This window comes from Rosa chinensis, chromosome 5 (assembly GCF_002994745.2).
Source record: "Rosa chinensis cultivar Old Blush chromosome 5, RchiOBHm-V2, whole genome shotgun sequence".
Lineage (NCBI taxonomy): Eukaryota > Viridiplantae > Streptophyta > Magnoliopsida > Rosales > Rosaceae > Rosa > Rosa chinensis.
Genome location: NC_037092.1, coordinates 47,322,892 through 47,350,476, shown reverse-complemented (window position 1 = coordinate 47,350,476; position 27,585 = coordinate 47,322,892). Strand labels below are relative to the sequence as shown.

General features: G+C 39.9%; 1 protein-coding gene across 1 annotated transcript; it reads left to right on the top strand.

Moving 5' to 3' along the window:
- The first annotated feature begins 18,117 nt into the window (after nt 1–18,117).
- Nucleotides 18,118–19,858, top strand: LOC121049476. The gene is made up of 4 exons (XM_040506979.1): nt 18,118–18,137; nt 18,252–18,365; nt 18,629–18,727; nt 19,687–19,858. The coding sequence occupies exons 1-4, from the start codon at nt 18,135–18,137 to the stop codon at nt 19,843–19,845; spliced, it is 375 nt and encodes a 124-aa protein (XP_040362913.1). The 5' UTR covers nt 18,118–18,134; the 3' UTR covers nt 19,846–19,858.
- Nucleotides 19,859–27,585: the final 7,727 nt, after the last annotated feature.

Below are 27,585 nucleotides of genomic sequence, written 5' to 3'. Positions count from 1 at the left end.
TCGCCCTTGATGAAACCTAACTTCATTTGCTCAATACAAGCTACATTATCTTCATAAATGCATATAGGTTCATCTGTGGTAGACATCAAACCACAAGTTCCTCGAATGTGTCTAACTACAGACCTTAGCCATATGCATTCTCGCACTGCTTCTTGCAGAGCGATAATCTCTGCATGATTTGAGGAAGTAGCAACAAGGGTCTGCTTTGTAGACCTCCAAGATATCGCAGTGCTTCCCATGGTAAAGACATAACCCGTTTGGGAGCGACCTTTGTGAGGGTCAGAGAGATACCCTGCATCAGCAAAACCCATCAAGACATCGTTGTCATTTTGATGGAAGGGAGGAGGAGCGCGGAAGGTGGCATTTTGCCTTGTGGAGTCCGATCCCACACTTCCGTCCATATCAATCGTACCTCTCAAGTATCGAAAGATTGTCTTTATGCCAATCCAATGGCGGCATGTTGGCACAGAACTGTGTCGAGCTAATAAGTTCACTGCGAATGAGATGTCCGGTCTTGTGCATTGAGCTAAGTACAATAATGAGCCTATTGCACTTAGATAGGGCACTTCAACGTCTTATAAGTCTTCATCCTCATCCCTTGGACGAAATGGATCTTTTTCAGGCTCAAGACTACGACCGATCATGGGAGTAGTCACAGGCTTTGCTTTATCTTCATTAAAGCGCCTTAATAATTTTTGAGTATATGCTGACTGATGGATCATAATCCCATCACTACGGTGCTCGAGTTCTAGTCTGAGACAAAATCGTGTTTTCCCAAGATCTTTCATCTCAAATTCGGATTTCAAGTACCTAGCAGTTTCCTTTAACTCATCTAGAGTTCCAATTAGGTTCATGTCATTGACATAAACTGCTACAATTGCAAATCCGGAACTTGTCCTCTTTATAAACACACATGGGCATATTTCATTGTTGACATATCCCTTCCCAATCAAGTAGTCACTTAGACGGTTATACCACATCTGTCCGGATTGTTTCAATCCATATAGTGAGTGTCTCAATCTTATTGAAAATGCGCTCCGTGGTTTAGAGCCACTTGACTTGGGTAATTGAAGTCCATCTGGAACCTTCATATATATCTCTGAATCTAGATCCCCATAGAGATATGCTGTAACCACATCCATAAGCTGCATGTCAAGTTTTTTAGAAACTACCAAACTGACAAGGTAGCGGAACATTATAACGTCCATTACAGGAGAATATGTCTCCTCGTAGTCAATTCCAGGGCGTTGTGAGAAACCTTATGCCACAACGCGGGCTTTGTATCTAACAACCTCATTTTTGTCATTCTAACAAAGACCCATTTATGGCCAACAGGCTTTATACTTGGGGGTGTTAGCGTTATAGGCCCAAATACCTGTCTCTTTGTCAGTGAATCCAATTCAACCTGGATCGCATCTTTCCATTTAGGCCAGTTGATAGGAGCACAGTGTGCGACGATATTAATGAGTATATGCTCCAATTTAGCCTTTTTTTCTCCCTTAAGTTTCGTGTTTTGAGTCATCGAGTCATTTTAAGAGTCTTGTAGAGTGTTTGGCGTGAAACAGGCAGAAAACGCAAAATTCATGAAGAATCCTAGCTGGATCAGGATTCTTCACCGTCATGCTAATCTGTGGGCCTTAAGAGAGAATTTATGGGTGTATTTTTCTGAAATTAAATTATTTTAATTTCTTTTATTTTCTCTAAAAGAATTTAATTTTGTGCCCTTTATTAAATCAGGTTGACCAAGCAATGAAGAAGGGAAATAAAGTGAAAGACGATTTCAATTGGAGAATAAAGGAGAAAGATGTTTCATCTTGGAAATTAAAGGAATTGCCCCATTATGAGAGGAGTTAAGGCCTTAAAGGAGTTGTTTCAGTTGAAAAATTAAAGGAATTACGATGCAATCCCATCCGTCCAATGATGAAGGGTATGATAGACAAAAGCCAACTAATGCTCCCCTCTAAATAGGCAACGTCTAGAACTGAATTTGCATCACTTCCCAGCCAAGATCATTTCCTGGCCTATCACTTCATTGCCTATCACTTCCTGGCCAAAAACCATTCCAAGACTACCCAATTCACTCATCAAATCTCCATCTCCTACAAGACCGTGACCACCATCCATCCATCAATCTACGAAGCTCTTAGGCGCTGAGTCAAGGACGCTCCACCACCATAGAAGAGACGAGTTCATCACCTTGTTGCTAAGCCGCTGAGGAAAGCTTCAAAGTGTAACTATGACTCTATTTACAATTTTTGTTTCAGTTTTGTGTGTTTGGATTTGTGAGTTGTGTAATTGGAGACACCAAATTTTCAGAATATTTTTATTAATATTTTTGAGATTTTTAGTTTATTATTGAGTTAATTTCGAGAATTCTTTTATGATGCATGTTACCATCTTGTGCCCTTTTATGTGTTTAGGTAATTTTCAGAGTTAGGTTCATAAGTTTGCATGCTAGAATAACGGTGAGAGTTCTTGTGTGTTTTCTTAATTTGCCGAGAGTAATTGTTATTTGTTAAGGCGCTGAGTTAAACAAGTAGCAGTCAGTTCTAAAAAGTGGTAAAAACTATGTTCAATGGTTAAACGATTCTGGAAATTACGTGTTAAATTCTATGTCTAATGGTTAATTTGCACGTGTGAGTTGATTCGAGGGTTAGATAATACTACTAGTTAAGAGAACTACGCTGAGTGTTTTCGAAAATTAGTAGTATTAGGCTTGGTAAGGACTTTTCCCATCTAAGCCTACATTAGAACGAATTAGATAAATGGATTGATCCGCTGAGGCTTTTCATTTGGGCTCTTATCTAGGCATTTAAGATGGGCACATTTTTGTAGCATGTTGGAATGGATTTTTTGTTTTTACACTTAGTAATTTCCGAGTGGTATTGGTCTAGGTTAGGGAAGTCGATCATTGTATATAGTTTTATTTGTTTTGTTTTTATTTTAAGTAGATTAGGAACCAAAATTCAAAACCCCATTTTATTCTTTTATTTGTTAATTGACCTTTTTGTGTAGGTGTACCCTACAATCCCCGGACTGAACGATCCCTGCTTATCCTATACTGACAACTACATTTTGCACTGTTAAATTGTGGGGCTATTTCAGCCGCATCACCAGTCTGCTCTTCGTTGACATTCCTCAACAGAGCGAGGTTCGATATCATCGTGTTCTATAATTCCTTGAGCAATAGAATATGCAAACACATTGTCAAGGATAATAGAATCTTGATTCAACGTCTCATGTACACTAGTGTAATTCATGGAGATCTCCCTATTCCCTGGAATTGGTTCTAACATTGGAGCGTCCCCCAATGATGTCTCTTGGACATAACCATAATTCGGAATATCTTCATGAGACGGGTTATTTATGTCGATGATTAATGGATCTTTCTGTGCCAAACTCGCTTTCTTTCTCGGGGGAGAATCCATCGAACTATTGGGCCTCCCATGTTTCCTTGCTGAGAGCCCAGCCTGAGCCACATTGCCATCACTATTAGTGGTGGAGGCTCCATGCCCAATGCCCCTAGGGGTGGCGCCATGTCCATGATTTTTAGGGACATCAATCCTTGCAGGCACGTTTGCAGCAGGTATATGTGATCTTGTCACTTTAGCTATATCAGAAAACTCATCAGGCATAGAGTTTGCTATGTTCTGAAGATCGAAAATTCTCTACACTTTAATTTCAGATGGTGTGGTTTGGGGATCAAGATGAGACAAAGTGGGGGACAGACCACGACAATTCGTGTCGTTCTTGTTGAACATTATTGTTCCTATCTCCCCCTAACGATGGGAAGACTGTCTCATCAAAGTGACAATCCTCAAATCTGGAGGTAAATAGATCGCCTGTCAAGGGTTCTAAGTAGCGGATAACGGTTGGAAAGTCATATCCAACATAAATGTCTAATCGTCTTTGAGGACCCATTTTGGTGTGCTGTGGCGGCGCAATTGGCACATAAACTATACACCCAAATATGCGTAAGTGTGAGACATCAGGCTCATATCCAGTAACCATCTGGGATGCAGAAAAGGGTTGAGTGGCAGTAGGCCTCAGACGAATGAGCACAACTGCATGCAATATTGCATAGCCCCAGGCAAAAACAGGGAGATTGGTGCGCATAACCAATGCTCTAGCGACCATTTGAAGTCTTTTAATGGCAGCTTCTGTGAGACCATTTTGGATGTGAAATGAGGAACAGGGTGTTCAACCTCAATCCAATGGACATGCAATAGTCATCAAACGTTTTTGATGTAAACTCTCCAACATTGTCAAGACGAAATGACTTAATGGGATGATCAGGGTGGTAAGCCCTTAATTTAATGATTTGTGCTAGGAGTTTAGCAAATGCAGCATTTCTTGTGGACAATAGCATGACATGTGACCATCGTGTCGATGCATCAACCAATACCATAAAATATCTAAATGGTCTGCAACTTGGTAGAATAGGTCCACAAATATCACCTTGGATTCTTTGTAAGAATGAAATATTTTCTTTAGTGTCCTTTGCATAGGATGGTCTCGATCCTAATTTTGCTAAAGAGCAGACTTTGCAAAACGAAAGATGGGCTTTAGAAGCAACCAGGGAAGTTTTCGGTTGAGCCACGAAGTCAAAATTGACTTTAGAAGTAGAAAAAGGAACCAATGAGGTATTGGTGGCATCAATACCATTTTTGGGCCGCAGAGGGTAGGCGGCGCCAACCCTACCTTGGATCAAATTTTGGTTTTGACTTCTTTTCGTTTTGAAAAATGGATGTATGTGTGAAGTCTTTAATATACGGATCATCATATCACGACCTGGGTGTCCTAAACGGTCATGCCAAAGCCTACATGTGTCAGAATCCCATAAGTCATCTCTCATGACATGGTTGGATTCAATAATTTGAATAGTGGTTTCATACAACCCACTAGATCGACACATAAGTTTCTCTAATACTCGTTTAGGTCTGTAGTCATTAGAGGTGATGCAAAGGAGCTCTTGTCCATTCTCACAATGTGTTTCCACATGAAAACCATTGGTTCTTATATCTTTAAAACTCAATAGGGTTCTTCCAGCCCTAGGAGCATATAGAGCTTCGGTGACATTAATACTTGTGCCATTTGGCAACATAAATTGAGCTGGTCCTCAACCATGAATCAATTGTGATGGTTCAGCCATCGTAGTCACAGAAGATCGACTAGGCGTCATCCATAGAAATAGTTGCCTATGTGGCAATATAGTATGTGTGGTGCCACTATCAATAAGGCATTCCAACTCTCCAGGAAACATACTGAAAAATAATAAAGTTCATAATTAAAACATGTCCATGACATCGAATAATAATACGATACTTTATTATAAAGATAGCCAATTATTACATCAAAGGTCCCAAAAAGTCTAATCCAAAATAAAATCAAACTAAGACACATTGTAGTCACTCTATCCGTTTGGTAACTCCAATCAAATATGACCAGGAAAGTAGAGAGAGATGTTGGTGGAGCGAGGCTCTCTTAAGTACCATTAATCTCAATGACTTTCCTAGACATCATATTTCATTGCGTAAACCACATAAGAAAAAGTTTAATACAATTGTCATTTATTGACTAAGGCATATTGCCATTACAAAAATTCTTGGAAAATAAAAGGACTAATCTAATCAAAGTCTGCGGCATCCTTGTGCACTTCATCGTCAGCTTTGAAGTCCTCTATGGTGAGATGGATGTCTCCACCATTTTCTTCTTCTTCTGCAAGGTACACTTCTTGCTCCTTCAGGTCCCTGTATGCCTTGTATCTTGAAGCTAGTTGCTCGCTTGCCTTGCATTACTTGAACCAATGCTCACTTGATTCGCATCGATGACACATGTCATTGTGGTTGCCTCCCTTTAACTGAGGTGCACGTTGTGGGCGTTCCCTAGGAGGGTTGGTGCCACCACCACGACCCATGGCGCCTCCACCACTAGCCATGGCGCCACCACCACGACCAGCTCTCCCATGTGTGGCATTGCCACCACGTGTATCCGCACCAAACCTGTGGTTCCCTTCCCTGTTAGGGCAATTATATGGACCCATACGTCCCTTGTATCTCTTATTCTTAGGGTTCCGCTCCTTGCGCCCTCTTTTGGGTGCATTATAATTCGCCTCATGAATGCTTTTAGTTCCAATGAGCCTTGAATTATAATTCCTCACGAGTATGTTATCATGTTTCTCAGCTACAGATATGAGATTGATAAGCTGATGAAACCTCGTAATCCGTCCAACATTGACTTCAGTGCGGTATTGCTTTGATAACACAATGGTTGAAACAGGGAAGGTGGAGAGAGTTTTCTCAATTAGCTCTTGCTCTGTGACAAGTTGTCCACAAAACCTCAACATGGACTGTACGCGAAGAGCTTCTGAATTATATTCAACAACAGACTTGAAATCAGCTAAGCACAGATTGTTCCATTGAACCTTCAAGTCCGGGAGGAGGGAATCTTGGACATTGCCAAAGCGCTCTTCTAGCGCTACCCATAGCTCTCTTGCATCCTTGATCGACATATACTCTAATCTGAGTGCCTTGTCCATATGGCGTCGCATCAAGATAATTGCTTGAGCATACTTTGTAGGTGTTCGCACGAACACACGATCCGGGTTAGGTGCCTGGATTATGGGTAATATTCCCTTTGAAGTGAGGTGGTTCTCAACATCGGTTACCCAACTATGGTAATCCGAGCTTGTTGAGTCAAGCATGGGAAAGTCGAGTCTAGTTTCATTCGACATCCTGAAAATAAGAAGAGAAGATATATTAGTTTCAGAGCTATGCTACCAAAAAAACTAAAATAATAAGATTTCCGAGCTATGCTACCAAAAAAACAATTTCCAAGAATCACTTTTGGATTAGACCAAACAATAATGTTTTAATATGGTCACAATTTGATGCTTACGGACGCTCTTAGTCTGAGTATTATGAACACTCTTAGTTCATTAAGCGTGAATCCCCACAATTTCGCTTTATTAAATAATCGAACCCATGTTCGTATATTGAAAATCCTGCAAAAAATAAAGGAATTTAAAAGACAAGAAAGCAAAAACTTTAATCTTTAAAACTTACTTGTTAAAATTCGAAGCAGATTCACTTCTGAACAGCTCCCACTTCGAACGGTGTACAGATCTCAAAACGACTCCAATAGGGCAGATACAAGAGGCAGAGACGAACAACTTTGATGAAGGAAGGATTTTAATCTGAGGTCCCGATCAAGACATTTTGAGGCGTGAAAACAGGCTGATCTGCACAGGAACGAGCGTGCTGCTGTGCTACAGGGGCAGCAGGCATGCGACGATGCTGCAAGGGCAGTAGGAGGCACACGGGTGCTCAAGGGCTTCCGGAGCAGCTCACGATATGGCTAGCAAGGGCTAGGAGCTTTTGGCAGTTTTTTGGTGAAAGAAATTTCGGGTGTTAGGGATTTTTTTCTGGCTAGGTCTTGGGTTAGAGTATCGTGCTGATAACGTGTTGTAGAGAATTGGATAATTGTATTGTATTCATCTCACCATGAGGTTTATATAGGGTCACATCATGTATACAAAATGCAATACATAATAGCTATACTAATCAATCACACATTACAAGTATATCAGTCGCATACATTACGAGTCTGTCAATCGCATACATTACGAGTCAGTCAATCGCATACATTAAGCAATACCTATTGCATGAATAGTCATTATCATTTATAACAAAAACCACAAAGTGTCCTAAAAACCCAGTAGAGCTTTATGTTGATGTGGAGAGACTTTCTTTCTTTTAGTCACCATGGCATCTTGCAACGTTGAACTTTTTGTGTGTCCTTATTGAGGGCCGGTTGTCATTATGTTGGACCCATGCTTCTTTCTAACCTTCCTTTGAACACTTGTGAAATAGGACAAAGACCGAATTCATCATACTTAGGTCTTCACTTCAAAACAAACTCCTTATCCACAATGGAAGGACTAAAATCTATAAATACTTACACATATTTTTTCATTGGCGTACACTTTGTTTATTTTTTTCATGGATAAGTCTTTCCCCCACACTTATTCTTTGTCATCATCTTCATCATCCTTGACGCCACCTTGATCTTGTATGTCTCAAAATTAAAACTCCACTAAATCTTTAGAACAAGGCTATGGATATAACTATACTAAGGTTCAAGGGTTAGGAATATTGAGGGTGATGAAAGAAAAGGTTCAAATGTTGGCTCAAAGGGCTTAAACTAAGGGGTGCACATCATGTGTACACAAAATGGGGACACAAGTTATATTTGGCTATGGTGGAAGTTCCTAAGGTGCCTTTATCCTTTCCAAGATCAGGGGCATATATTGACTATAAGCTTTGAAAAGAACAAGAATGAGTTCTAGTAAATTCTCTAGTCCATTAAAATCTATGGCATGCAATGCAATTGATCAAAATGAAGGAATAATGAGATCAACAAAATTATCGCCAAGAAAATAAGAGGTATGTATGCACATATATGCATGTTTTAACACTCGAAAAAGAGAGGACATAGGCTCAAAATTCTCACATAGGTTTTATAAATCAATGACTTATCTAGCATGCTCAAATATGTACTATGTAAGCAAGGCCATATCCACTACAGATGTATATGATCAATTATAAATTCATATTAACAATAGAATAACATCGAATTTTCATCTTTAATCTCATGATCAACTCTTAGGCATAATTTTGGAGATATAAACTCATCCTAGATAGTTGAAAGGCATCCTAAGACTCAAAGAAAACAAATGACTCAAAACATAATATTTCTTTTTTTGAATTTTTAAAATTTTTCAATTTTTGACAAATAAATGACTCGAAAACAAATTGACAAATTTGTAATTCCCTCCCCCACACTTAAATTAGTCATTTTCCTCAATGTATGGCAATATAACTCACAATGCACAAGAAAGCATAGAGAGAAAATCCAAAAGAAGGCAAGTAGAAAGATAAGAAAGGTTATAGAAAAGCTCCCCCTTGAAGACTTTCCAATATTCTCGACCTTTGGAGAAGATTAAAGACACCAACTTCAAGGCACAAGGCCTTGACTTCCAAAATGTAAGCTCAGTGCTTTATGGACTCCAAAAGAAGGGATGATGGGGTGAAAAGGAGAGAAGGAAGGAAAAGTGCACTTTCCTACTTCACAATTTTGCGTCATGAGGCCAAATGCCAACCCTTATAAATTCTGCATGGACTTCCTCATTGATGAGCTGCTATTGGGAGCTAAAAGTTGGTGTTACAAGCTATCCGTGCATATGTGGCATGTCTCCGAATTCCAAATAGATTGAAAATGGCAGCCCTGCAAAGTTAGAAGAAAAACATAATTTTGCACAGAAAAACTGAGAAAATGACCTTTTCCCATTCAAACCTCAATTTCGAAGGGTTACGTTGCTCCAATGGAGATGATGCCTAGAATCAGTTTTAAAGCAGACATCTTAAGCTTTAAGCACATATAAGGATTGTCCTTATTGGACCCCCAGAAGTATTCCCTATTTTGCCTTTTATGTGACCCAACTACACAAGTTTCTGCTTAGCTGGACTGACCTTGCTGTACTCAAAGTGGAACTGGGAACACATAGAAACTCCGAATACAGTTATGTAAAAACCTACTAAAACTAGACTCAGAGATCTTTGTATGCATATGTGGTACATCTACTAGTTCCATCAGAGCTAAAAACTAAAGCTAGCCAAATTTGATTGACTGCACTGCCGGCACTCTGTTTTCGAGCAGAAAAGTGTAACTTCCTCGCCTTTCTTAATGTTTCCAGCTGCATACTTACAAAACAAACTAAAATAAACTAACAAGAATAAGATTAAAATGAAAAATTTTAGGTTGCCTCCCAATGAGCGCTTGTTTTAACTTCTTTTCAGCCTGACGGTACCACCAACAATTAGGCAAGGGTGAAGGAGCCTCCTTTCGAAGACTTCGCAAGAAATTTCGTTGTTTTCTTCATGAATGACTTCTTATTTGGATCAGGTGGATATGGGGGATCACCACTTGAAGTTCTCTTCAATGGAGGCTCAGTGAAACCACTTGAGGAAGGTGATTTGGTCGGAAGATGTCCCTTGCTTGGCTTAAAATCCCCACGAAGCGACCTATCATCAACACTTACATTCTCTATATTAGTTAAAGGAATAAAATCATTATAGAATGTAGACTTACCTTCACGACATGGAAGTGCTTGTTGAGCAGCGATGGTTTCATTAAGGTTCTTATGCTTGGCTATAGCCACCTCTTCCTCGACAATTGGTGGAGAATGACCATTGCTTGCCATTGCTAACAACTCCAAATTGCCAGGATCCCATGTCTTGACTTTAGATGATGCCCAAGTGCTAAGGAAAAGAACATCTTCTCTTATTTGACTTTAGGTGAGTTGAGATTTTGTTTTTTGGATGAAGGCATTGGTGTTTATGGTCATCTCCTTGACTACTTCTTCCAAAGACTTGCTTGAGTTTTGTTAAGGGGAGCTTGTTGATAGATTTGCTACCTAGCCCCTTGTTAGAATCCAGATGGTCCATTGTAGATGCCTTGGGTGGGTCGAACCACGTTGTCATTGCCGCTCCAACAGAAGTTGGGGTGATCCTTCCATCCCGGATTATACGTGTTCGACTAAGGGTCATATTTAGGCCTTTGTTGCCCCATATAATTCACCTGTTCCTCAGACATAGGAGACACATGATATCTATCAGTAGTATGATCAGAATAGGAACAAATAGAGCATACCTGATATATTCATTAACATGTCAAGCTTTCTTTCCACTGCCACCATTTGGTTCTTTGAATCAACTTCATACACTCCACGTCCTCTTGTACGTTTATCCCTTGTGTAGGATTGTCTATTGTTGTTGGCCAAATCATCAATCAGATTATATGCTTCTTGACCAGTTTTGTTCATGAAGGTATAATCAACGCTGCCCCTATTAGCTATGTCCAATCCATCATAGAAAAATTGGACAAGGTCATTCAGACTGAAGTTGTGATGGGGACCCTTCCTCTGCAACTCTTGAAATTCCTCCCATGTCTCATATAGTGTATCTCCATCCTTTTGAGTGAAGTTCTGAATCTTCCTCCTTAATCGTTTGGACAATTGAGTGGGGGAATATTGTTTTAAAAACTTCTTAACCATTTCATCTCAAGTTATGATGATACCTGTAGGTAACGAGTACAACCAACATTTTGCATCATCTTTTAAAGTAAAGGGAAATAGAAGTAACCTGAGTCCTTCTGGTTGGATGTTCAGAATGGTTTGCAGGTTGCAAATATCCAAGAATTCTCTAATGTGAATATTAGGATCCTCAGATGGCGTGCCCGAGTACTTAGGCAACGAGTTAAGGAGCTGCACAAGAATGGAGAAGGCCTGATTTCCCAGTGGTGTGTAAGCTATGCATGAGGAGGATTCCGAAGCTATAGGAACAAAAGCATCCTTCAGTGGCTTTAGTTCAACCATGTCGAGTCTTGGGGGTTCCTCTTCGTCCTCGTGAATTGAATGTGCAGGTGAGTTTGATGGAGTTTTCTCGTGCTCCTCCCCTTGTGAGGAAGTAGAACCAGCCGTTGTGTTGTCAATTGGCAAACTAGTTTCCTTCGTTTGCTTTCTATTCGACTTGTAAGTGCGTTCTATTTCTGAATCCAAGGGGGTAAGATTGCCTTGTGCAGTGCTACGAGTAAGCATACACCTAAAAACACAAACAAAGAAAAACTAAGTAAGAGACTAACACAAAAATCAAATTAGACAAACTAGTAGAAGCAATTAGAATGAAAGTAATCCCTGGTGACACGGCACCAAAAATTGCCTTGAAGAGTTTTCAAAATAAAGTATGTCAGAAATTTCCAAATTTTCCTTATCTTCTGGTCAAATTTATGGGCTTGTACACCGACCTTGTAGCAATCTTTCTGAATGGTTCTTTGTCCTACAATGCCCTATGGCATCATTTATACGTCCAAACAAAAATCTTCCAAAAGACTCTCCAATAAAATCTCCAAAAGACGCCTCAAATATGCTTCGTAGATAAGACTGAAGGAGGAAAGCTGCTTGAGATGCCTACTTTGTGCAAAGTTTCTAACTTTATCCTTACTTATTCTGACCACTTTCTTTGGCTCTATTGTAGTGAAACATGTGGCTTTCAAATGTAGTCAAGATTTACTGCCAAGGTACACTCGAAATATCTTCAAAATGAGGTCCAAATACAGAAGAAAATAAGGCAGATTCTAGTTTTCATATTTTGCTTCTCGGCAACTGTCTTCCACAAAATTTTCCACAAGCTTCCCTTCTTGTTTCTGACCTCATAAATGATCGTCTTTCATCCTTGATATCAGTATTATACATTGGGGCCTTAACTTGTCTCAATTGAGCTCCTATTTCTCCACAGTTGCTCCACAAACCTCTTAAGAAAATAACAAAATTAGTTTGATCTTTTTAATGACATAACTAAGCAAAAGTGTAAATGATTAAACTATAAATTTGTCGCATTTTATGCTCCTATCACCTAGCCTACTGGGGGAGTACCTTCAGTTGAAGACACCCAAAGAACTGTGGGATGCCCTTAAGGGATTTTTGGGAACATTCATAACACCTTGCTCCCAGAACTGACCGTTCAATGGAATGAAATTCGCTTGCTTGACCACAAAAGAGTCAATGACTTCAACAAAGACATGTTGTGCCTAAAGGCACGTCTCAATTTCTGTGGAAGGGAAAGCACAGAAAATGATATGATCAAGAAAACTCTTTCTACCTTTCCTACTTCAGCAATTATAGCGAACCAGTATAAGCTGGAGTATCACAACCTTCAATAAGCTGATCAACCTACTGCAAGTGGCTGAGAGCATAATGAGGTTCTTTTGAGCCTGGGACAAAGAATATTCCCGAGGCTAATTATGGAAAAGTGAAAGGTGGAAAGAACCCCAATGCAAAGGGGTTAGACGTGCTGATTCCTACCCACGTGGCAACAATGCACCACGTGGAAAGGGACATGGGGGTCGTGGTATCGGCCGTGGAGGCCCTCCAAATGTATGGCGCAGAGATGGTGGTGCTGGCCCTAGTGGTCATGGAAACAAGGTGGAAAAGGCACTTAAGAACCCTTTAGTCAAAAAGGAAAGAGTTGGCAATGAACCATGCTATAGGTGTGGAGTCATTGGGCATTGGTACAAGAACTGCTAAGCGAGCAACATAGTAGCAACCACTTACAAGAGGTATAGGGAGTCTAAAGAACAAGAGGCTCACTACATGGAAGAAGGAGCCCATGACACAGACGTCAACAGCACAATTACAGACTTCAATGGCAACGAGGAACTTGCTCAGTCAATGGATGCTCTAGATTTTGATTGATCTGCTTTATTTATTTTCCAAAGATAGTTGTGAAGGCATAATGCCTCATTTTTAATTAGACTATTCTTGGTCTTAAAGTTTATTTCAATAATGGTTTGATGAATTAGATTTTTGAACAAGACCTTGATTTGATTATCATTGGCTTATTAATAAATTTCAAATTTTATTCGGAATCATTGAATTTATTCGATTTTATTTACTACACATATATACATGGTTCAAAATAAGCACTATAAATATGTAAAGCAATACATCTAGAGAAAAAATTATTAGAATGAAAAGATTATCATTCTATCAAAAATAGAAATACTCTCAAGAATATGAGATATATTTTTCAAATTAATTAATAATACCTCCCATTTATTTGTAGGAATGAATCGGGGAGAACTTAAGTGCTTAGTTGATAGTGGGACTACCCACACCATATTAAGGAATAGGCAATTATTCATTGAATTAATAGCCTATAGTTTCTCTATGACTACGATGATTGGATCATCACAAGTAATAAAAGGGCGAGGGACTGCCAAATTTTTGCTGCCTAACGGCACAACATTTAAAGTCACAGACGCTCCGTATGCACCAAGAGCTAATCAAACCTTGTTAAGTTGCAAAGATATTCGTGCCAACGGTTATCATGTAGAAACACACTGTGAGAATCAAAACTGAATACCTTTATATTACCTTTAATGAATGTGGAAGGAAAAGCATTTTAGAAAAACTAATGAGTCAATCTAGTGGACTGTACCTCACTACTATTCGGATCATTGAATCCTATGCTGTCACCAACAATGAAATGTGGGACACTAACTCATACAGGCTTTGGCATAACCGCCTAGGGCACCCTGGTCGTGACATGATGATCTGTATTTTAAAGAACTCACACGGACATCCATTCTTTCAAGTGAAAAATAAAATAGGACAAAAATCCACCACACTGCACGATGTCGGTCCTAGTACTGCTCAAATGCAGCCATTGCCTTCTGAAGTACCAGAAGCACTACCTCCCTACCATTATGCCTCATTGACTATTTCAAAGGCATATCACTTGTTCTGCAAAGCCCGCACTTTAGCAAAAACAGGATCGAGACCTTCATATGCTGAATATACAAAACAAAACATTCCATTCTTACAAAGGATACAAGGAGATATATGTGGACCTATCCATCCAGAATGCGGGCCTAAAGCTTTACTTATTCATTTCAGACCCACTACTAGCCAACCATTTTCTGCATACTAGTTGGTAACTGGATATGAGCCTGACATTTCACACTTACGCATATTTGGTTGTGCAGTATATGTGCCTATTGCGCCCCCACAGTGGACAAAAATGGTCCTCAGAGACGATTAGGTATTTATGTTGGATACGAATCTCCAACCATTATCCGCTATTTGGAACCCTTGACAGGCGATCTCTTTACCGCTAGATTTGCGGATTGTCACTTTGATGAGACAGTCTTCCCGTCGTTAGGGGAAGATAGGAAAAAGGATTTTCCAAGGGAACGATAGGAATTGTCATGGTTTTTCCCCGCTCAGTCTCATTTTGATCCCCGCACTTCACAATGTGAAAGTGAAGTGATGAAAAGAATAATCGATCTTCATAACGTAGTAGATTTGATGCCTGATGCGTTTATTGATATCGCAAAAGTAACAAGATCACATATACCAGCTGTAAATATGCCTGCAAGATTCGAAGTCCCTAACAAGGGGCTCGGCGCCGCAGATAGAGGCGCTGCAACAGTGGAGGTGTGATTGAGGCAGTGGCTCCCCAAAGGAAGAGGGAGAGGCCACTTGGTTCGACTGACACTCACCTAAGGAAGAAGAGGGCGAGTAAGGCACAAACCGATCCATTAATCATCAATGTAGAGAATCCCTCTCATGAGATTGTCTCTGATTATAGTTATGTCCATGGATCAATACTGGAGGATGCTCCGATGTTTGAAATCATTCCAGAGAACAAAGAAATCTTAATGGATTATGAGAGTGCGTATGAGTTGATGGAAAGATCTTCCATACACATTGATTATGTATTTGCATACACTGTTGCTCAAGAAATCATAGAGCATGATGATATTGAACCACACTTTGTTGCAGAATGTCAACAAAAAGAAGATTGGCCTAAATGGAAAGAAGCAATCCAGGCAGAACAAGATTCTCTGGCAAAGAGACAAGTATTTGGTCTGGTAGTGCTAACCCCACCAAGCACTAGTACAAAAAGTTAATCACACAACGGAACACAAATCATCTGTTGTGTGTTGAAGTCAGTTTAATCATACAACGGTGCTGGTTGAATTCTGTTGTGTGAATGCCAACAAAGTGATAACTTTTTTATAGGAACTACATTGCACAACGGAATTAACCATGGTCCGTCGTCTGAGCCTTAAAAATTTAGCGGCAGATTTCCCTCCACTTCGGAGTTTTGGTTGGATGTTGAAAAGCTAAAATTTGGGCTACTAGGACAACGGGTTTTATTATTGCCGTTGTGTGATTGAAAAACTAAGCACCAAAGTTGAAGGATGCTTGCTTGAATGTCTTCACCGAGATAGGGCTAGTGCAAGCTACAATAATCATACAACAGATTTAAGATTTTCTGTTGTGTGAACATGCAACTGGCGGTAACATTTTAACCAAAAATGTTGAAGGCGCCATGTTTCCCTCCATGATTTTACATTTTAATTTTTAGTGATACATTCAGACGACAGTGAGATATATTTCTGTTGTGTGAATAACTTAAGAAAATTTTTAGCTAGGTTTTGATTCCCACATCGTGTCTAAAAGAAAGAAAGAACAAAAAAAAAAATAGGCCGCTCTCTCGACACTAGCTCTCTCTCGACTGCACATCAACACTTAGCTCTCTCTCTCTCGACACTTAGCTCTCTCTCTCGACTGCATATCCCTTACACTTAGCTCTCTCTCTCGATCTGGCTTGTTGCTATCGTGCTTTGCTGCTGCCGGTCCCGACTCTCACTCCCCGTTCGGATCCATTTTGGTTCTGCCTTCCAGAGTTCCAGGCTCCAGCCACCTCCCCTTTCAGTCTGCCTGAGCCACCTCCTCTGCCACCGAGTCACCTTCACTGCAAGTCTATATCTCTGATCTCTGCGATTCCTTCAAGGCTTCAATCCCTGAATCTTAGGTAATCATCGATTACCCAGTACCCATGCTGATGATGTTTGATAATTGGGAATGGGTTGTCCAGATTTGTGAATCATGATGTTTGGTGTTTTGGGTGTATTGCTCCTAATTACGTCGGCTACTTTGATATGGCGTCGGCAACACAATCAAGGTTAGTTTTTGCACCTCTTGCTCTTACAAGTAATTCTCTTTCTTCTTTGTTTTACTGGGTTTATTTCTTTGTACTTATAATTCAAATTGAATATTGCAGAGATGAAACCACTCAGATTTCGGTTGAGTTCTTAGAGGTGGCAATCATATCAATCATTTTCCTCAAAGGAATTTATCCTACAGGTTTGCTTTATTCTCATTCAATCACAAAGCCCAGTTCTTGTTTTTGGTTTCTGGGAAAATTTTTGGTATTGGATTTGTGATTTTCTTCCATTATTTGGGGAACCTAGAAAGGAAAACCATAAAAGCCCATGTGTATGAGGGCTTTAATGTTTGAAATTGCTTGGTTTTTGGGTTGAAGGTGTTGTTGAGAGAAGGAAGAATATGAATTTGGTTGTTCATATAGCTCGGCACCTTGAGCTCAGAGATTATATCCATTCTGCTCTCTCAGGACTTCTTCCTTTTATCAAAAAGGTGAGTCCTTCGGGAACAAATTCCTTTGCTTTTTTTTTTGTAAGATATTGTCTTTTGTAATGAGACGTGCTGTGCTGAGTTCCGCTTTCTGTGACGAGAAGGTCTAAGCAGCCAACAAGCTTGTTCGAAATTTCGAATTGGAGATTGAAGGGTTGCAGACCGAATATTGTTTGGTCGAAGAAATAATTTCAGATCTGGATGTCTACGGTTATATATCTATCCCAGGTCGCTAATCAATCCAATCTTCAGGTATAAAACTTCCCTTGCATTTTTTTTCTTTACTTTATTTTCTCTAGATGAATAGGGAACTGAGAGAAATATATTTTACTGTCATTGTTTTGACAGATTGAAAATGAGTATGGACCCATGGAATACGAAATTGGTGCACCAGGTAAAGCCTACACTGACTGGGCAGCTCAAATGGTTGTGGGATTAAACACTAGTTTCCCCTGGATCCTGTGCAAACAAGATGATGCCCCTGATCCTGTTGTAAGTCCGTCTGACTTTCATTTTTTTATGTTAAAACCCAATGAGATTCTTTTCTTGTGTCAATTTTTGAAAGTTGTGTATCTTGTTTATAAGACTTGATGAATTGATGATACTAGTTAGAGATCCCGCACTTTGCTGCGCGTGGTATGACTTCGTTCAAGTTTTATAACAATTATCAATTGCATTCTAAGTGAACCAACAACTAATAGTAATAAAATGAAGTTCTCTAGTTCACGGAGGGAGAGAGCCCAAGTACTTTTACAGTCTTCTCCAAGGCAAGAAAGATTCAACCTTTATGAGTTTTATTCAATTTTTGCTTCACATTGGCTTCCGCTTACACTGAAATTAGTATAGGGTTTTTTTGTGGTTTTTGTTCGTTAGGTCTAGAAGCATATGAAGATGTGTTTTTGTTTTTGGGTTTGGGTCATATTCTTTCTTATTGAAGAAAAGGAAAAGTTTATGGAGGCTAACTTTTTTGGTTCTTTTGCAGAAGGAATTTGTGCTATGTTGAAGTGATTTCTTTTATCTATTTTGAGCACCGGCTTGAAGGGCTAAGCAAGTGAGTCACCGATGTGGCTTTGAGATGGTTTCTGTTTTCTTCTAGGCAATTACGAATCTCTTGGCTCTATTGCTTACCCTTTGTAAGACTTTAAATACTACTAAAGTCTTCATGATCTGGTTTCTGTTTTCATCTAAGCAGGACCGCCAAGGAGATTTTCTCGGTTGGGTGCACGGTCAATGGCAAGGATCCCAATTTGCAGCAGTAGATTATGGGAACAACCGAAATAGTTCTGCAAATTGCCATTGGTGCAAGGTATTTTTGAAGTTTTTGCAATGTTTGTAAGCTGTACTTGAGTAAAGATTCTATTACTAACATCATGCTTCTCTTTTGGTTATGAAGTAGTGAATTATAGATTCATTGCTTGCTTTCAGCATTTCCTTTTCTATTAGTAACATTCTACTTCTCTTTTGATTAATTATTATAATTTGTCACTATATTTTATTTTGGACAAAAGTTGTTGATATACATGGATAAAAGGGCATAACTTGTATCTTTTTTCTTTCTTTCTATTACAGGAAATGCCCTTATTCTATTCTAACCTGGTGGATGGTCACTTAACAGTCACACAGAATGACATGTGGATGAATTTAGCTCTCTGTTTTCATGACATGGAGGTGCTAGACTTTGCTTGCCTTATCTCTATGTCTTTGTTGTATACACTCACCTGCCTTGGTTTTTCATGTTTCCCAATAAGTTCCGTCCTTGTTTTGGTTTGTTGTTTTTGGTGTATATCTATATCACTGCTATTTGATTGCCTTTTGTCATGGGTAAATTTTCATTCCTTCTAATAATACGGACCTAAACTCAGAAGATACACTAAACTAGTGCAGCAGTTACAGTATTACAGGCTAAATACCAGAACCCTTAAGAAGAATTCATTAATATAAGTGAGAACTGTAATGAGGCATTTGCAGACCACTAGGGGAGTAAAAACATGGAGTTGCAACCTTTTGTGAGCTTTTATATATGGAAATAATCAGACTCAAGGTCCAATCATGAAAAGCTACAAGGAATCTACACACATTTCTTGTCAGGTTTTGCCAATATGGCATCACTCAGCTGTTGAAAAAACCGAGTTATAATATAATGCAACTGAAGAAAATTGAATGCCAAAATATCTATGTTAGTGAAGACTTTAGTTACTACCTTTGGCCTTCTATTTATCGTTGCTTGATAATTCTGATAAGGATTTTTGGTGTCCTAGATTCAATAGTGATTTACTTCTATGATGGTGAGTGCTCAACTAATTGTCAGCAGTAAACTTTGGTATTCTTAAACGCACCCAGAAATAAAATGACACCTCTCATTTTCCTACTATATGTTTTCATTTATGCTTTTCAAATCTGTTCAACCTAGGATGCAAGAACTTTTCATTTTGTGATGAGGTGAGTTTGGTTATTTTGGCTAATTGGTATTATAAGGCTAGAATTTGCTCCAGTCGTATTGCCTACATAATCAATTTCAGCATTTCTTTCATTAATTGGGTTTAGTTCATATCGTTGTGGAGGCTGATGATCTGTACTTATCAAAATGTTTATCCTATATTCTAATCGATAAATAATAATCTTCTCAGGGTTTGGGTATTGCAGATGAGGTTAAAAAGCACAAGACCAACGACAAGTTCTGGTATAAATTTATACTGTGGTGCATGATTTACTTCATTTTATGTTGTAAGAGTGGAGCATATCTTGATACATTTTTTTTTTGGTCAGTATATCTTGATACATTATGAGACAAATTATAGTCTAATGGTTCTTCCAATTTCTGCTTCTGCTGAGTAATAAAAACAAATATTAGCTACTGCTCTCTCTCTCTATTACTCTCTAGCCGTTAAAACATACTAAGATTACTAATCTGATAAACTACTTTTATGATCTATTACGTACATACTGCACTTGGCTGCTCTCATAAAGTTGACTTGGGTATTAGGTGCTACTGGAAACATAGGATCATATCGTTATTACTTAATGGGTAATTCATCTATATGCTGTGATTGTCATTCATACAGTTGTCAATGTCCTCATTGCATACTAATATATGTTGTGTTCTTTTTATCTGGACTTGGGTTTATTTTGATGCTGATATTGATATTGAATTGGTTGGTTGTGTGTGCAATGTGCAGTGATCCTGCGCAATTAAAGACTGCGTTTGTTACATTCAAGGATGCCAAAGCTCTTGAAATCGCACTCTTGTTATCGGCTCTTGTTCTTGGGTTACATACTCTTGTTCTTCATTCCTCTGGAAATCCAACCCCTTTGGTACTGTATCATGCTCTTCTGCTGCAATATGTGCTAACTCGTGAAGCTTCACAAAAAGCTTGGAGGTGATGCAAATGAGAATATATATAGTGCACAGGTTGCTTGATAAAATGGCACAAGAAGGTTTTATTAAAGCGAAAAGATATTATATCAGCTTTTGATTCATGCGTAGCTAGCTAGGAATGCTTTATTGTTTGGTACATTACCTAGTCACTTGAATGTATGGATGTTTGAAAAATGGTAATGGAATGATATGGATTTGAGTACTTTTTATGTGGTAATTACTGTCCAATATTTAGTCTTACAACACAATGCAAATCAATGTGTTGTCTGATTGTAAAAGAGTTCAAAATTGAGGCTTTTCCTACAACAGTCACTAGTTTGTTACCCAATTTGATTACAACATTCACACCACAGCCAACCAAATAGAGTAGTTGTGTGAACTAACAACCAACAACAAAAGAAAACAAAGTTCTGTTGTGTGAGATTATAACACACAACAGAAATGAAATCATCTCCGTTGTCTGAGTAATCAACAGACAAGGGAGATAATTTCACTTCAGTTGTTTTGTTGTGTGAGATTCATAACACACAACAGAAATGAAATCATCTCCGTTGTCTGAGTAATCAACAGACAAGGGAGATAATTTCACTTCAGTTGTGTGTTATTAATCTCAGACAACAAAGAATGAGTAATATCTATTGTGTGTTATATATCTCAGACAACAGAGAATGAGTTATATCTGTTGTGTGTTATGAATCTCAGACAACAGTGAATTCTTTCTTCTGTTGTCTGAATGTACCGACACATCCCCGCGCATGCCATGCCAGGCACATGCCTGCGCAGAATTCACACAACGGAAACTAGTATTCTGTTGAGCAAAGTGATATCACACAACGGTGAAATCACCGTTGTCTGATGTTTTAATCACACAACACTCACTTAGACCACGGTGAGCTTGGTCCTCACACAACACAAATTCACCGTCGTCTGATGACCTTTTTGTAGTAGTGAAGTGTAAAGCCTGTAGGACATAAATGGGTCTTTGTTAGGAAGCGTAATGAGAAGAATGAAGTCCTGAGGTACAAGGCTCGCACTGTGGCTCAAGGTTTCTCACAACGCCCTAGAATTGACTACGAGGAGACATACTCTCCCATAATGGACGTTATAACATTCCGCTACGTAGTTCACTTGGTAGTTTCCGAAGGACTGGAAATGCAGCTTATGGATATGGTTACTGCATATCTCAATGGGGATCTTGATTCAGAGATATATATGAAATTTTCTGATGGCCTTACATTACCGAAATCAAGTGACTCTAAGCCACGGAGTGCATTTGCAATTAGGTTGAAATGCTCACTTTACGGATTGAAACAATCCAGGCGAATGTGGTATACCCGTCTAAGTGACTACTTGATTGGGAAGGGATATAAGAATGATGAATTATGCCCATGCGTATTCATAATGAAAACAAGTTCCGGATTTGCAATTGTAGCTGTATATGTCGATGATATGAACATAATAGGGACTCTTGATGAAATAAGAGAAACCGCGAGCTACTTGAAATTCGAATTTGAGATGAAGGATCTTAGGAAAACTCGATTTTGTCTAGGCCTTGAGCTAGAACATCAAGTTTGTGGAATACTAATCCACTAGTCTGCGTATGTCCAAAAGATGCTCAGGCGATTTAACATGGACAAAGCGCATCCTGCTAGCACTCCCATGATCGGTCGAAGTTTGGATGCAAAAAAAGATCCATTTTGTCCAAAGGAAGATGACGAAAAGGTGTTGGGAGTTGAAATTCCCTATCTAAGTGCAATTGGTGCATTATTGTAATGCACTCGACTAGACATTGCATTCTCAGTGAACTTGTTAGCTAGATTTAGCTCAGCGCCAACACAGCATCACGAGAATGGTATCAAGAACATTTTTCGATACCTAAAAAGAACCATTGACTTGGGACTGTTCTTTTCGTACAGAGAGATAAGAGGGACCGATGGAACTACAATCCCTAAAGGAAATGTTGATGGCGAAAACGCCACTGACTACACCGAAACCCCAAATAATGTTTTAGTTGGTTTTGCTGATGCTGGGTACCTCTTTGACCCACATAAAGGTCGTTCCCAAACTGGTTATGTATTTACCATTGGGAACACGGCGATATCTTGGAGATCAACTAGCAGACCCTTATGGCTACCTCCTCAAACCACTCAGAGATCATTGCTCTACATGAGGCGGTTTGTGAGTGTATATGGTTAAGAGCTATCATTACACATATTCGAGGGACTAGTGGTTTGTGTTGACAGAAGTCAACATCATGTGTGCCTCTTCAAACTCTGGTTTAGTCCTAGAGTTGTAATAGGAGAAGGTTCTAGATTTCCTAATTATGTTCGGATTCTATTACCATTCATGTCCTCTATAAATCCCTATATAAAGGGCTCCTATTATCAATAATAAGACACAATTCTCTCTGCAATTCCAATTTACTTCAACACATTATCAGCACGAGCCCTAACCCTAGCCTAAAAGAAAGAAAAAAACCTGAAAAATCCCTCACCAAAAACTGCCGAAAACTCTAGCCGTGCTAGCCTACTGCGCCGCAGCCCTGCCTCCCACGCTATCCCTGCATCCCCCCTGCCACAAGCCCTGCAGCCCTCCTGCCACATGCTCTGCAACCCCAATTTCAAGCACCTAGCCCTTGCTAGCCTCCTATCTCGCGACCTACAGCCTGCATACCGTACGCACCAGCCCGCTAGCCTACATCGCTGCCTGCTTCCCAAGCGCTACGCGCTGCTGCCTGCCAGCTTCCCCCGCAAGCCTCACTGCTACCCCGCGTTGAACCCACTACTGCCTCTCGATGAACCCGCTGCTGCCCTGCACTGAGCCTACTGCTGCCCCGCACTGAGCCTACTGCTGCCCCACGCTGAACCCACTGCCTGCTGCTGCCAATTGTTGCTGCTGCTGCCCTAACACGCCTGCTCCAACATGCGCCTGTTCTCAAGCCCAGAATCATCAAGTAAGCTTTTGTGATTAAAGTTCCTGCTTTCTTGTCTTTTAAATTCCTTTATTTACTGCAAGATTTGTATAATACGGACATGGGTTTGATTATTTAATAAGGGGAATTGTGGAGATTCACGCTAAACGAACTAAGAGTATTCATAATCAATGAACTAAGAGTGTTCGTAATAAATGAACTAAGAGTGTTCATAATATTCAGACTGAGAGCGTCCGCAAGCATCAAATTGTGATCATATTAAACATCATTGTTTGGTCTAATCCAAATATTCTTGGAAATTGATTTCTTGGTAGCATAGCTCGGAAATCTTATCATTTTAGTTTTCGTGGAAGTTTAGCTCCGAAACTAATATATCTTCTCTTCTTATTTTCAAGATGTCGAATGAACCAAGACTCAACTTTCCCATTCTTGACTCAACAAGCTCGGATTACTATAGCTGGGTAATCGATGTTGAGAACCACCTCACCTCAAAGGGAATATTACCCATAATCCAGGTACCTAACCCGGATCTGGTGTCATACGAACACCTACAAAGCATGCTCAAGCAGTTATCTTGATGCGACGTCATATGGACAAAGCACTCATATTGGAGTACATGTCGATCAAAGATGCAAGAGAGCTATGGGTAGTGCTAGAAGAGCGCTTTGCAATGTCCAAGATTCCCTCCTCCCTGACTTGAAGGTTCAATGGAACAATCTGCGCTTTGCTGACTTCAAGTCCGTTGCTGAATATAATTTAGAAGCTCTTCGCCTACAATCCATGTTAAGATTTTGTGGACAACCTGTCACAAAGCAAGAGCTAACTGAGAAAACTCTCTCCACCTTCCCCATTTCAGCAATTGTGGTCTCAAAGCAATATCATACCTAAGTCAATGCTGGACTGATCACGAGGTTTCATCAGCTTATCAATGTTATGTCTGTAGCTGAGAAACATGATAACATACTTGTGAGGAATTATAATTCAAGGCCCTTTGGAACTAAGAGCATTCATGAGGCGAATTATAATGCACCCAAAGGAGGGCGCAAGAAGCGAAACCCTAAGAATAATGACGGACGTATGGGTCCATATAACCACCCTGACAAGGAAGGAAACCGCAAGTTTGGTGTGGATACACGTGGTGGCAATGCCACACGTGGGAGAGGTGGTCGTGGTGTCCCTGGTCGTGGTAGTGGCGCCATGGGTCGTGGTGTCCCTGGTCGTGGTAGTGGCGCCATGGGCCGTGGTGGTGGAGCCAACCCTCCCAGGGAACGTCCACAACGTGCACCTCAATTGAAGGGAGGTAACCACAATGATGTGTGTCATCGATGTAGATCAAGTGAACATTAGTTCAAGCAATGCAAAGCAAGCAAGCAACTAGCTGCAAGATACAGGGCATACAGGGACCTGAGGGAGCAAGAGGTTTACCTTGCAGAAGAAGAAGATGGTGAAGATGTCAATCTCACCATAGAGGACTTCAAAGCTGGAGATGAAGTGCACAAGGATGCCGCAGACTTTGATTAGAATAGTCATTTCCAAGAATTATGTAATGGCAATATGCCTTAGTCAATAAATGACAATTGTATTAACTCTTTCTCATGTGGCGCATCCAATGAAGTATGATGTCTAGGAAAGTAATTGAGATTAGTGGTACTTAAGAGAGCCTCGCTCCACCGACATCTCTCTCTACTTCCCTGGTCATATTTGATTGGAGTTACCAAACGGATAGAGTGACTACGATTTGTCTAAGTTTAATTTTTATTTTGAATTAGACTTTGGAAACTTTGATGTAATCATTGGCTATTTTTATTAATAAAGTATCGTATTATTATCGACATGTTTTCAATTCCGAACTTTATTATTTTTCAGTATGTTTCTCGGAGAGTTGGAATGCCTTGTTAATAGTGGCACAACACATACTATATTGTGATATAGGCAACTATTTCTATGGATGACGCCTAGTCGATCTTCAGTGACTACGATGGCTGGACCATCACAATTGATTCATGGTGGAGGAACAGCTCAATTTAGATTGCCAAATGGCACAAGTATTAATGTCACCGAAGCTCTATATGCTCCTAGGGCTGGAAGAACCCTATTGAGTTTTAAAGATATAAGAGCCAATGGTTTTCATGTGGAAACACATTGTGAGAATGGACAAGAGTTCCTTTGCATCACCTCTAATGACTATGGACATAAATAAATATTAGAGAAACTTATGTGTGGCTCTAGTGGGTTATATGCATCCACTATTTGAGTCATTGAATCCAACCATGTCATGAGAGATGATTTATGGGATTCTGACACATATAGGCTTTGGCATGACCTCTTGGGACATCCAGGTCGTGATATGATGATCCATATATTAAAGACTTCACACGGACACCCATTTTTCAAAACGAAAAGAAGTCAAACCCAAAATTCAGTCCAAGGAAGGGCACTAACTCCACATGGTGCCATCCCTATGCCAAACCGGCCGTTATTGGCAGGATCTGCCTACCCCCTATGGCCCCACGTTGGTTTTGACGCCAACACTGCTTCCTTGACCCAATTTTCTGCTTCTAAAGCTTATCTTTCTTTTTGCAAAGCCTGCTCTTTAGCAAAGTTAGGATCTAAACCATCCTATGCAAAGGACACTAAAGAAAATATCCCATTCTTACAAAGAATCTAAGGTGATATTTGTGGACCTATCCAACCAACATGCAGACCATTTAGATATTTTATGGTGTTGGTTGATGCATCGACACGCTGGTCACCTGTCATGCTCTTGTCCATAAGAAATTCTGCATTTTCTAAACTCCTAGCACAAATCATTAAATTAAGGGCTCACCACCCTGATCATCCTATTAAGTCAATTCGTCTTGACAATGCTGGAGAGTTTACATCAAAAACATTTGATGACTATTGCATGTCCATTGGGATTGAGGTTGAACACCCTGTTCCTCATGTTCACACCCAAAATGGTCTCGTAGAAGCTGCCATTAAAAGACTTCAAACGGTTGTAAGAGCATTGGTTATTCGCACCAATCTCCCTGTTTCTGCTTGGGGCTATGCAATATTGCATGCAGTTGTGCTCATTCGTCTGAGGCATACTGACTCAACCTTTTTCTGCGTTCTAGATGGTTACTGGATATGAGCCTGACGTCTCACACTTACGCATATTTGGGTGTGCAGTTTATGTGCCAATTGCGCCGCCACAGTGCACCAAAATGGGTCCTCAAAGACGATTAGGCTTTTATGTTGGATATGACTCTCCAACCATCATCCACTACTGAGAACCCTTGATAGGCAATCAATTTACGCTAGATTTGAGGATTGTCACTTTGATGAGACAGTCTTCCCATCGTTAAGAACAATAATGTTCAACAGGAACGACAGGAATTGTCGTGGTCTGTCCCCACTTTGTCTCATCTTGATCCCCGAACCACACAGTCCGAAATTGAAGTGCGGAGAATTCTTGATCTTCATAACATAGCAGACTCGATGCCTGATGCGTTTTCTGATATCGCTAAAGTGACAAGATCACACATACCTGCTGCAAACATGCCTGTAAGGATTGATGTCCCTAAAAATTATGGACATGACGCCACCACCACTAATGGTGATGGCAATGTGGCTTAGGCTGGGCTCCCAGCAAGGAAACTTTGGAGGCCCAATGGTTCGATGGATTCTCTCCTGAGAAAGAAAGCGAGTTTGGCACAAAATGATCCATTAATCATTGATATAAATAACCTGTCTCATGAAGATATTCCGGATTATGGTTATGTCCAAGAGACATTATTAGGGGACGCTCCAATGTTAGAACCAATTCCACAGAATAGGGAGATCTCCATGAATTACACTAGTGTATATGAGACGTTGAATAGAGATTCTATTATCCTTGATGATGTGTTTGCATATTCTATTGCTCAAGGAATTATAGAACACGATGATATCGAACCTCGTTCCGTTGAAGAATGTCAACGAAGTGTAGATTAGCCAAAATGGAAAGATGCGATCCAGGTTGAATTGGATTCACTAACAAGGAGACAGGTATTTGGGCCTATAACGCTGACACCCCCAACTATAAAGCCTGTTGGCCATAAATGGGTCTTTGTTAGAAAGCGTAATGAGAAAAATGAGGTTGTTAGATACAAAGCCCGCCTTGTGGCGCAAGGTTTCTCACAACGCCCTGGAATCGACTACGAGGAGACATATTCTCCCGTAATGGACGTTATAACG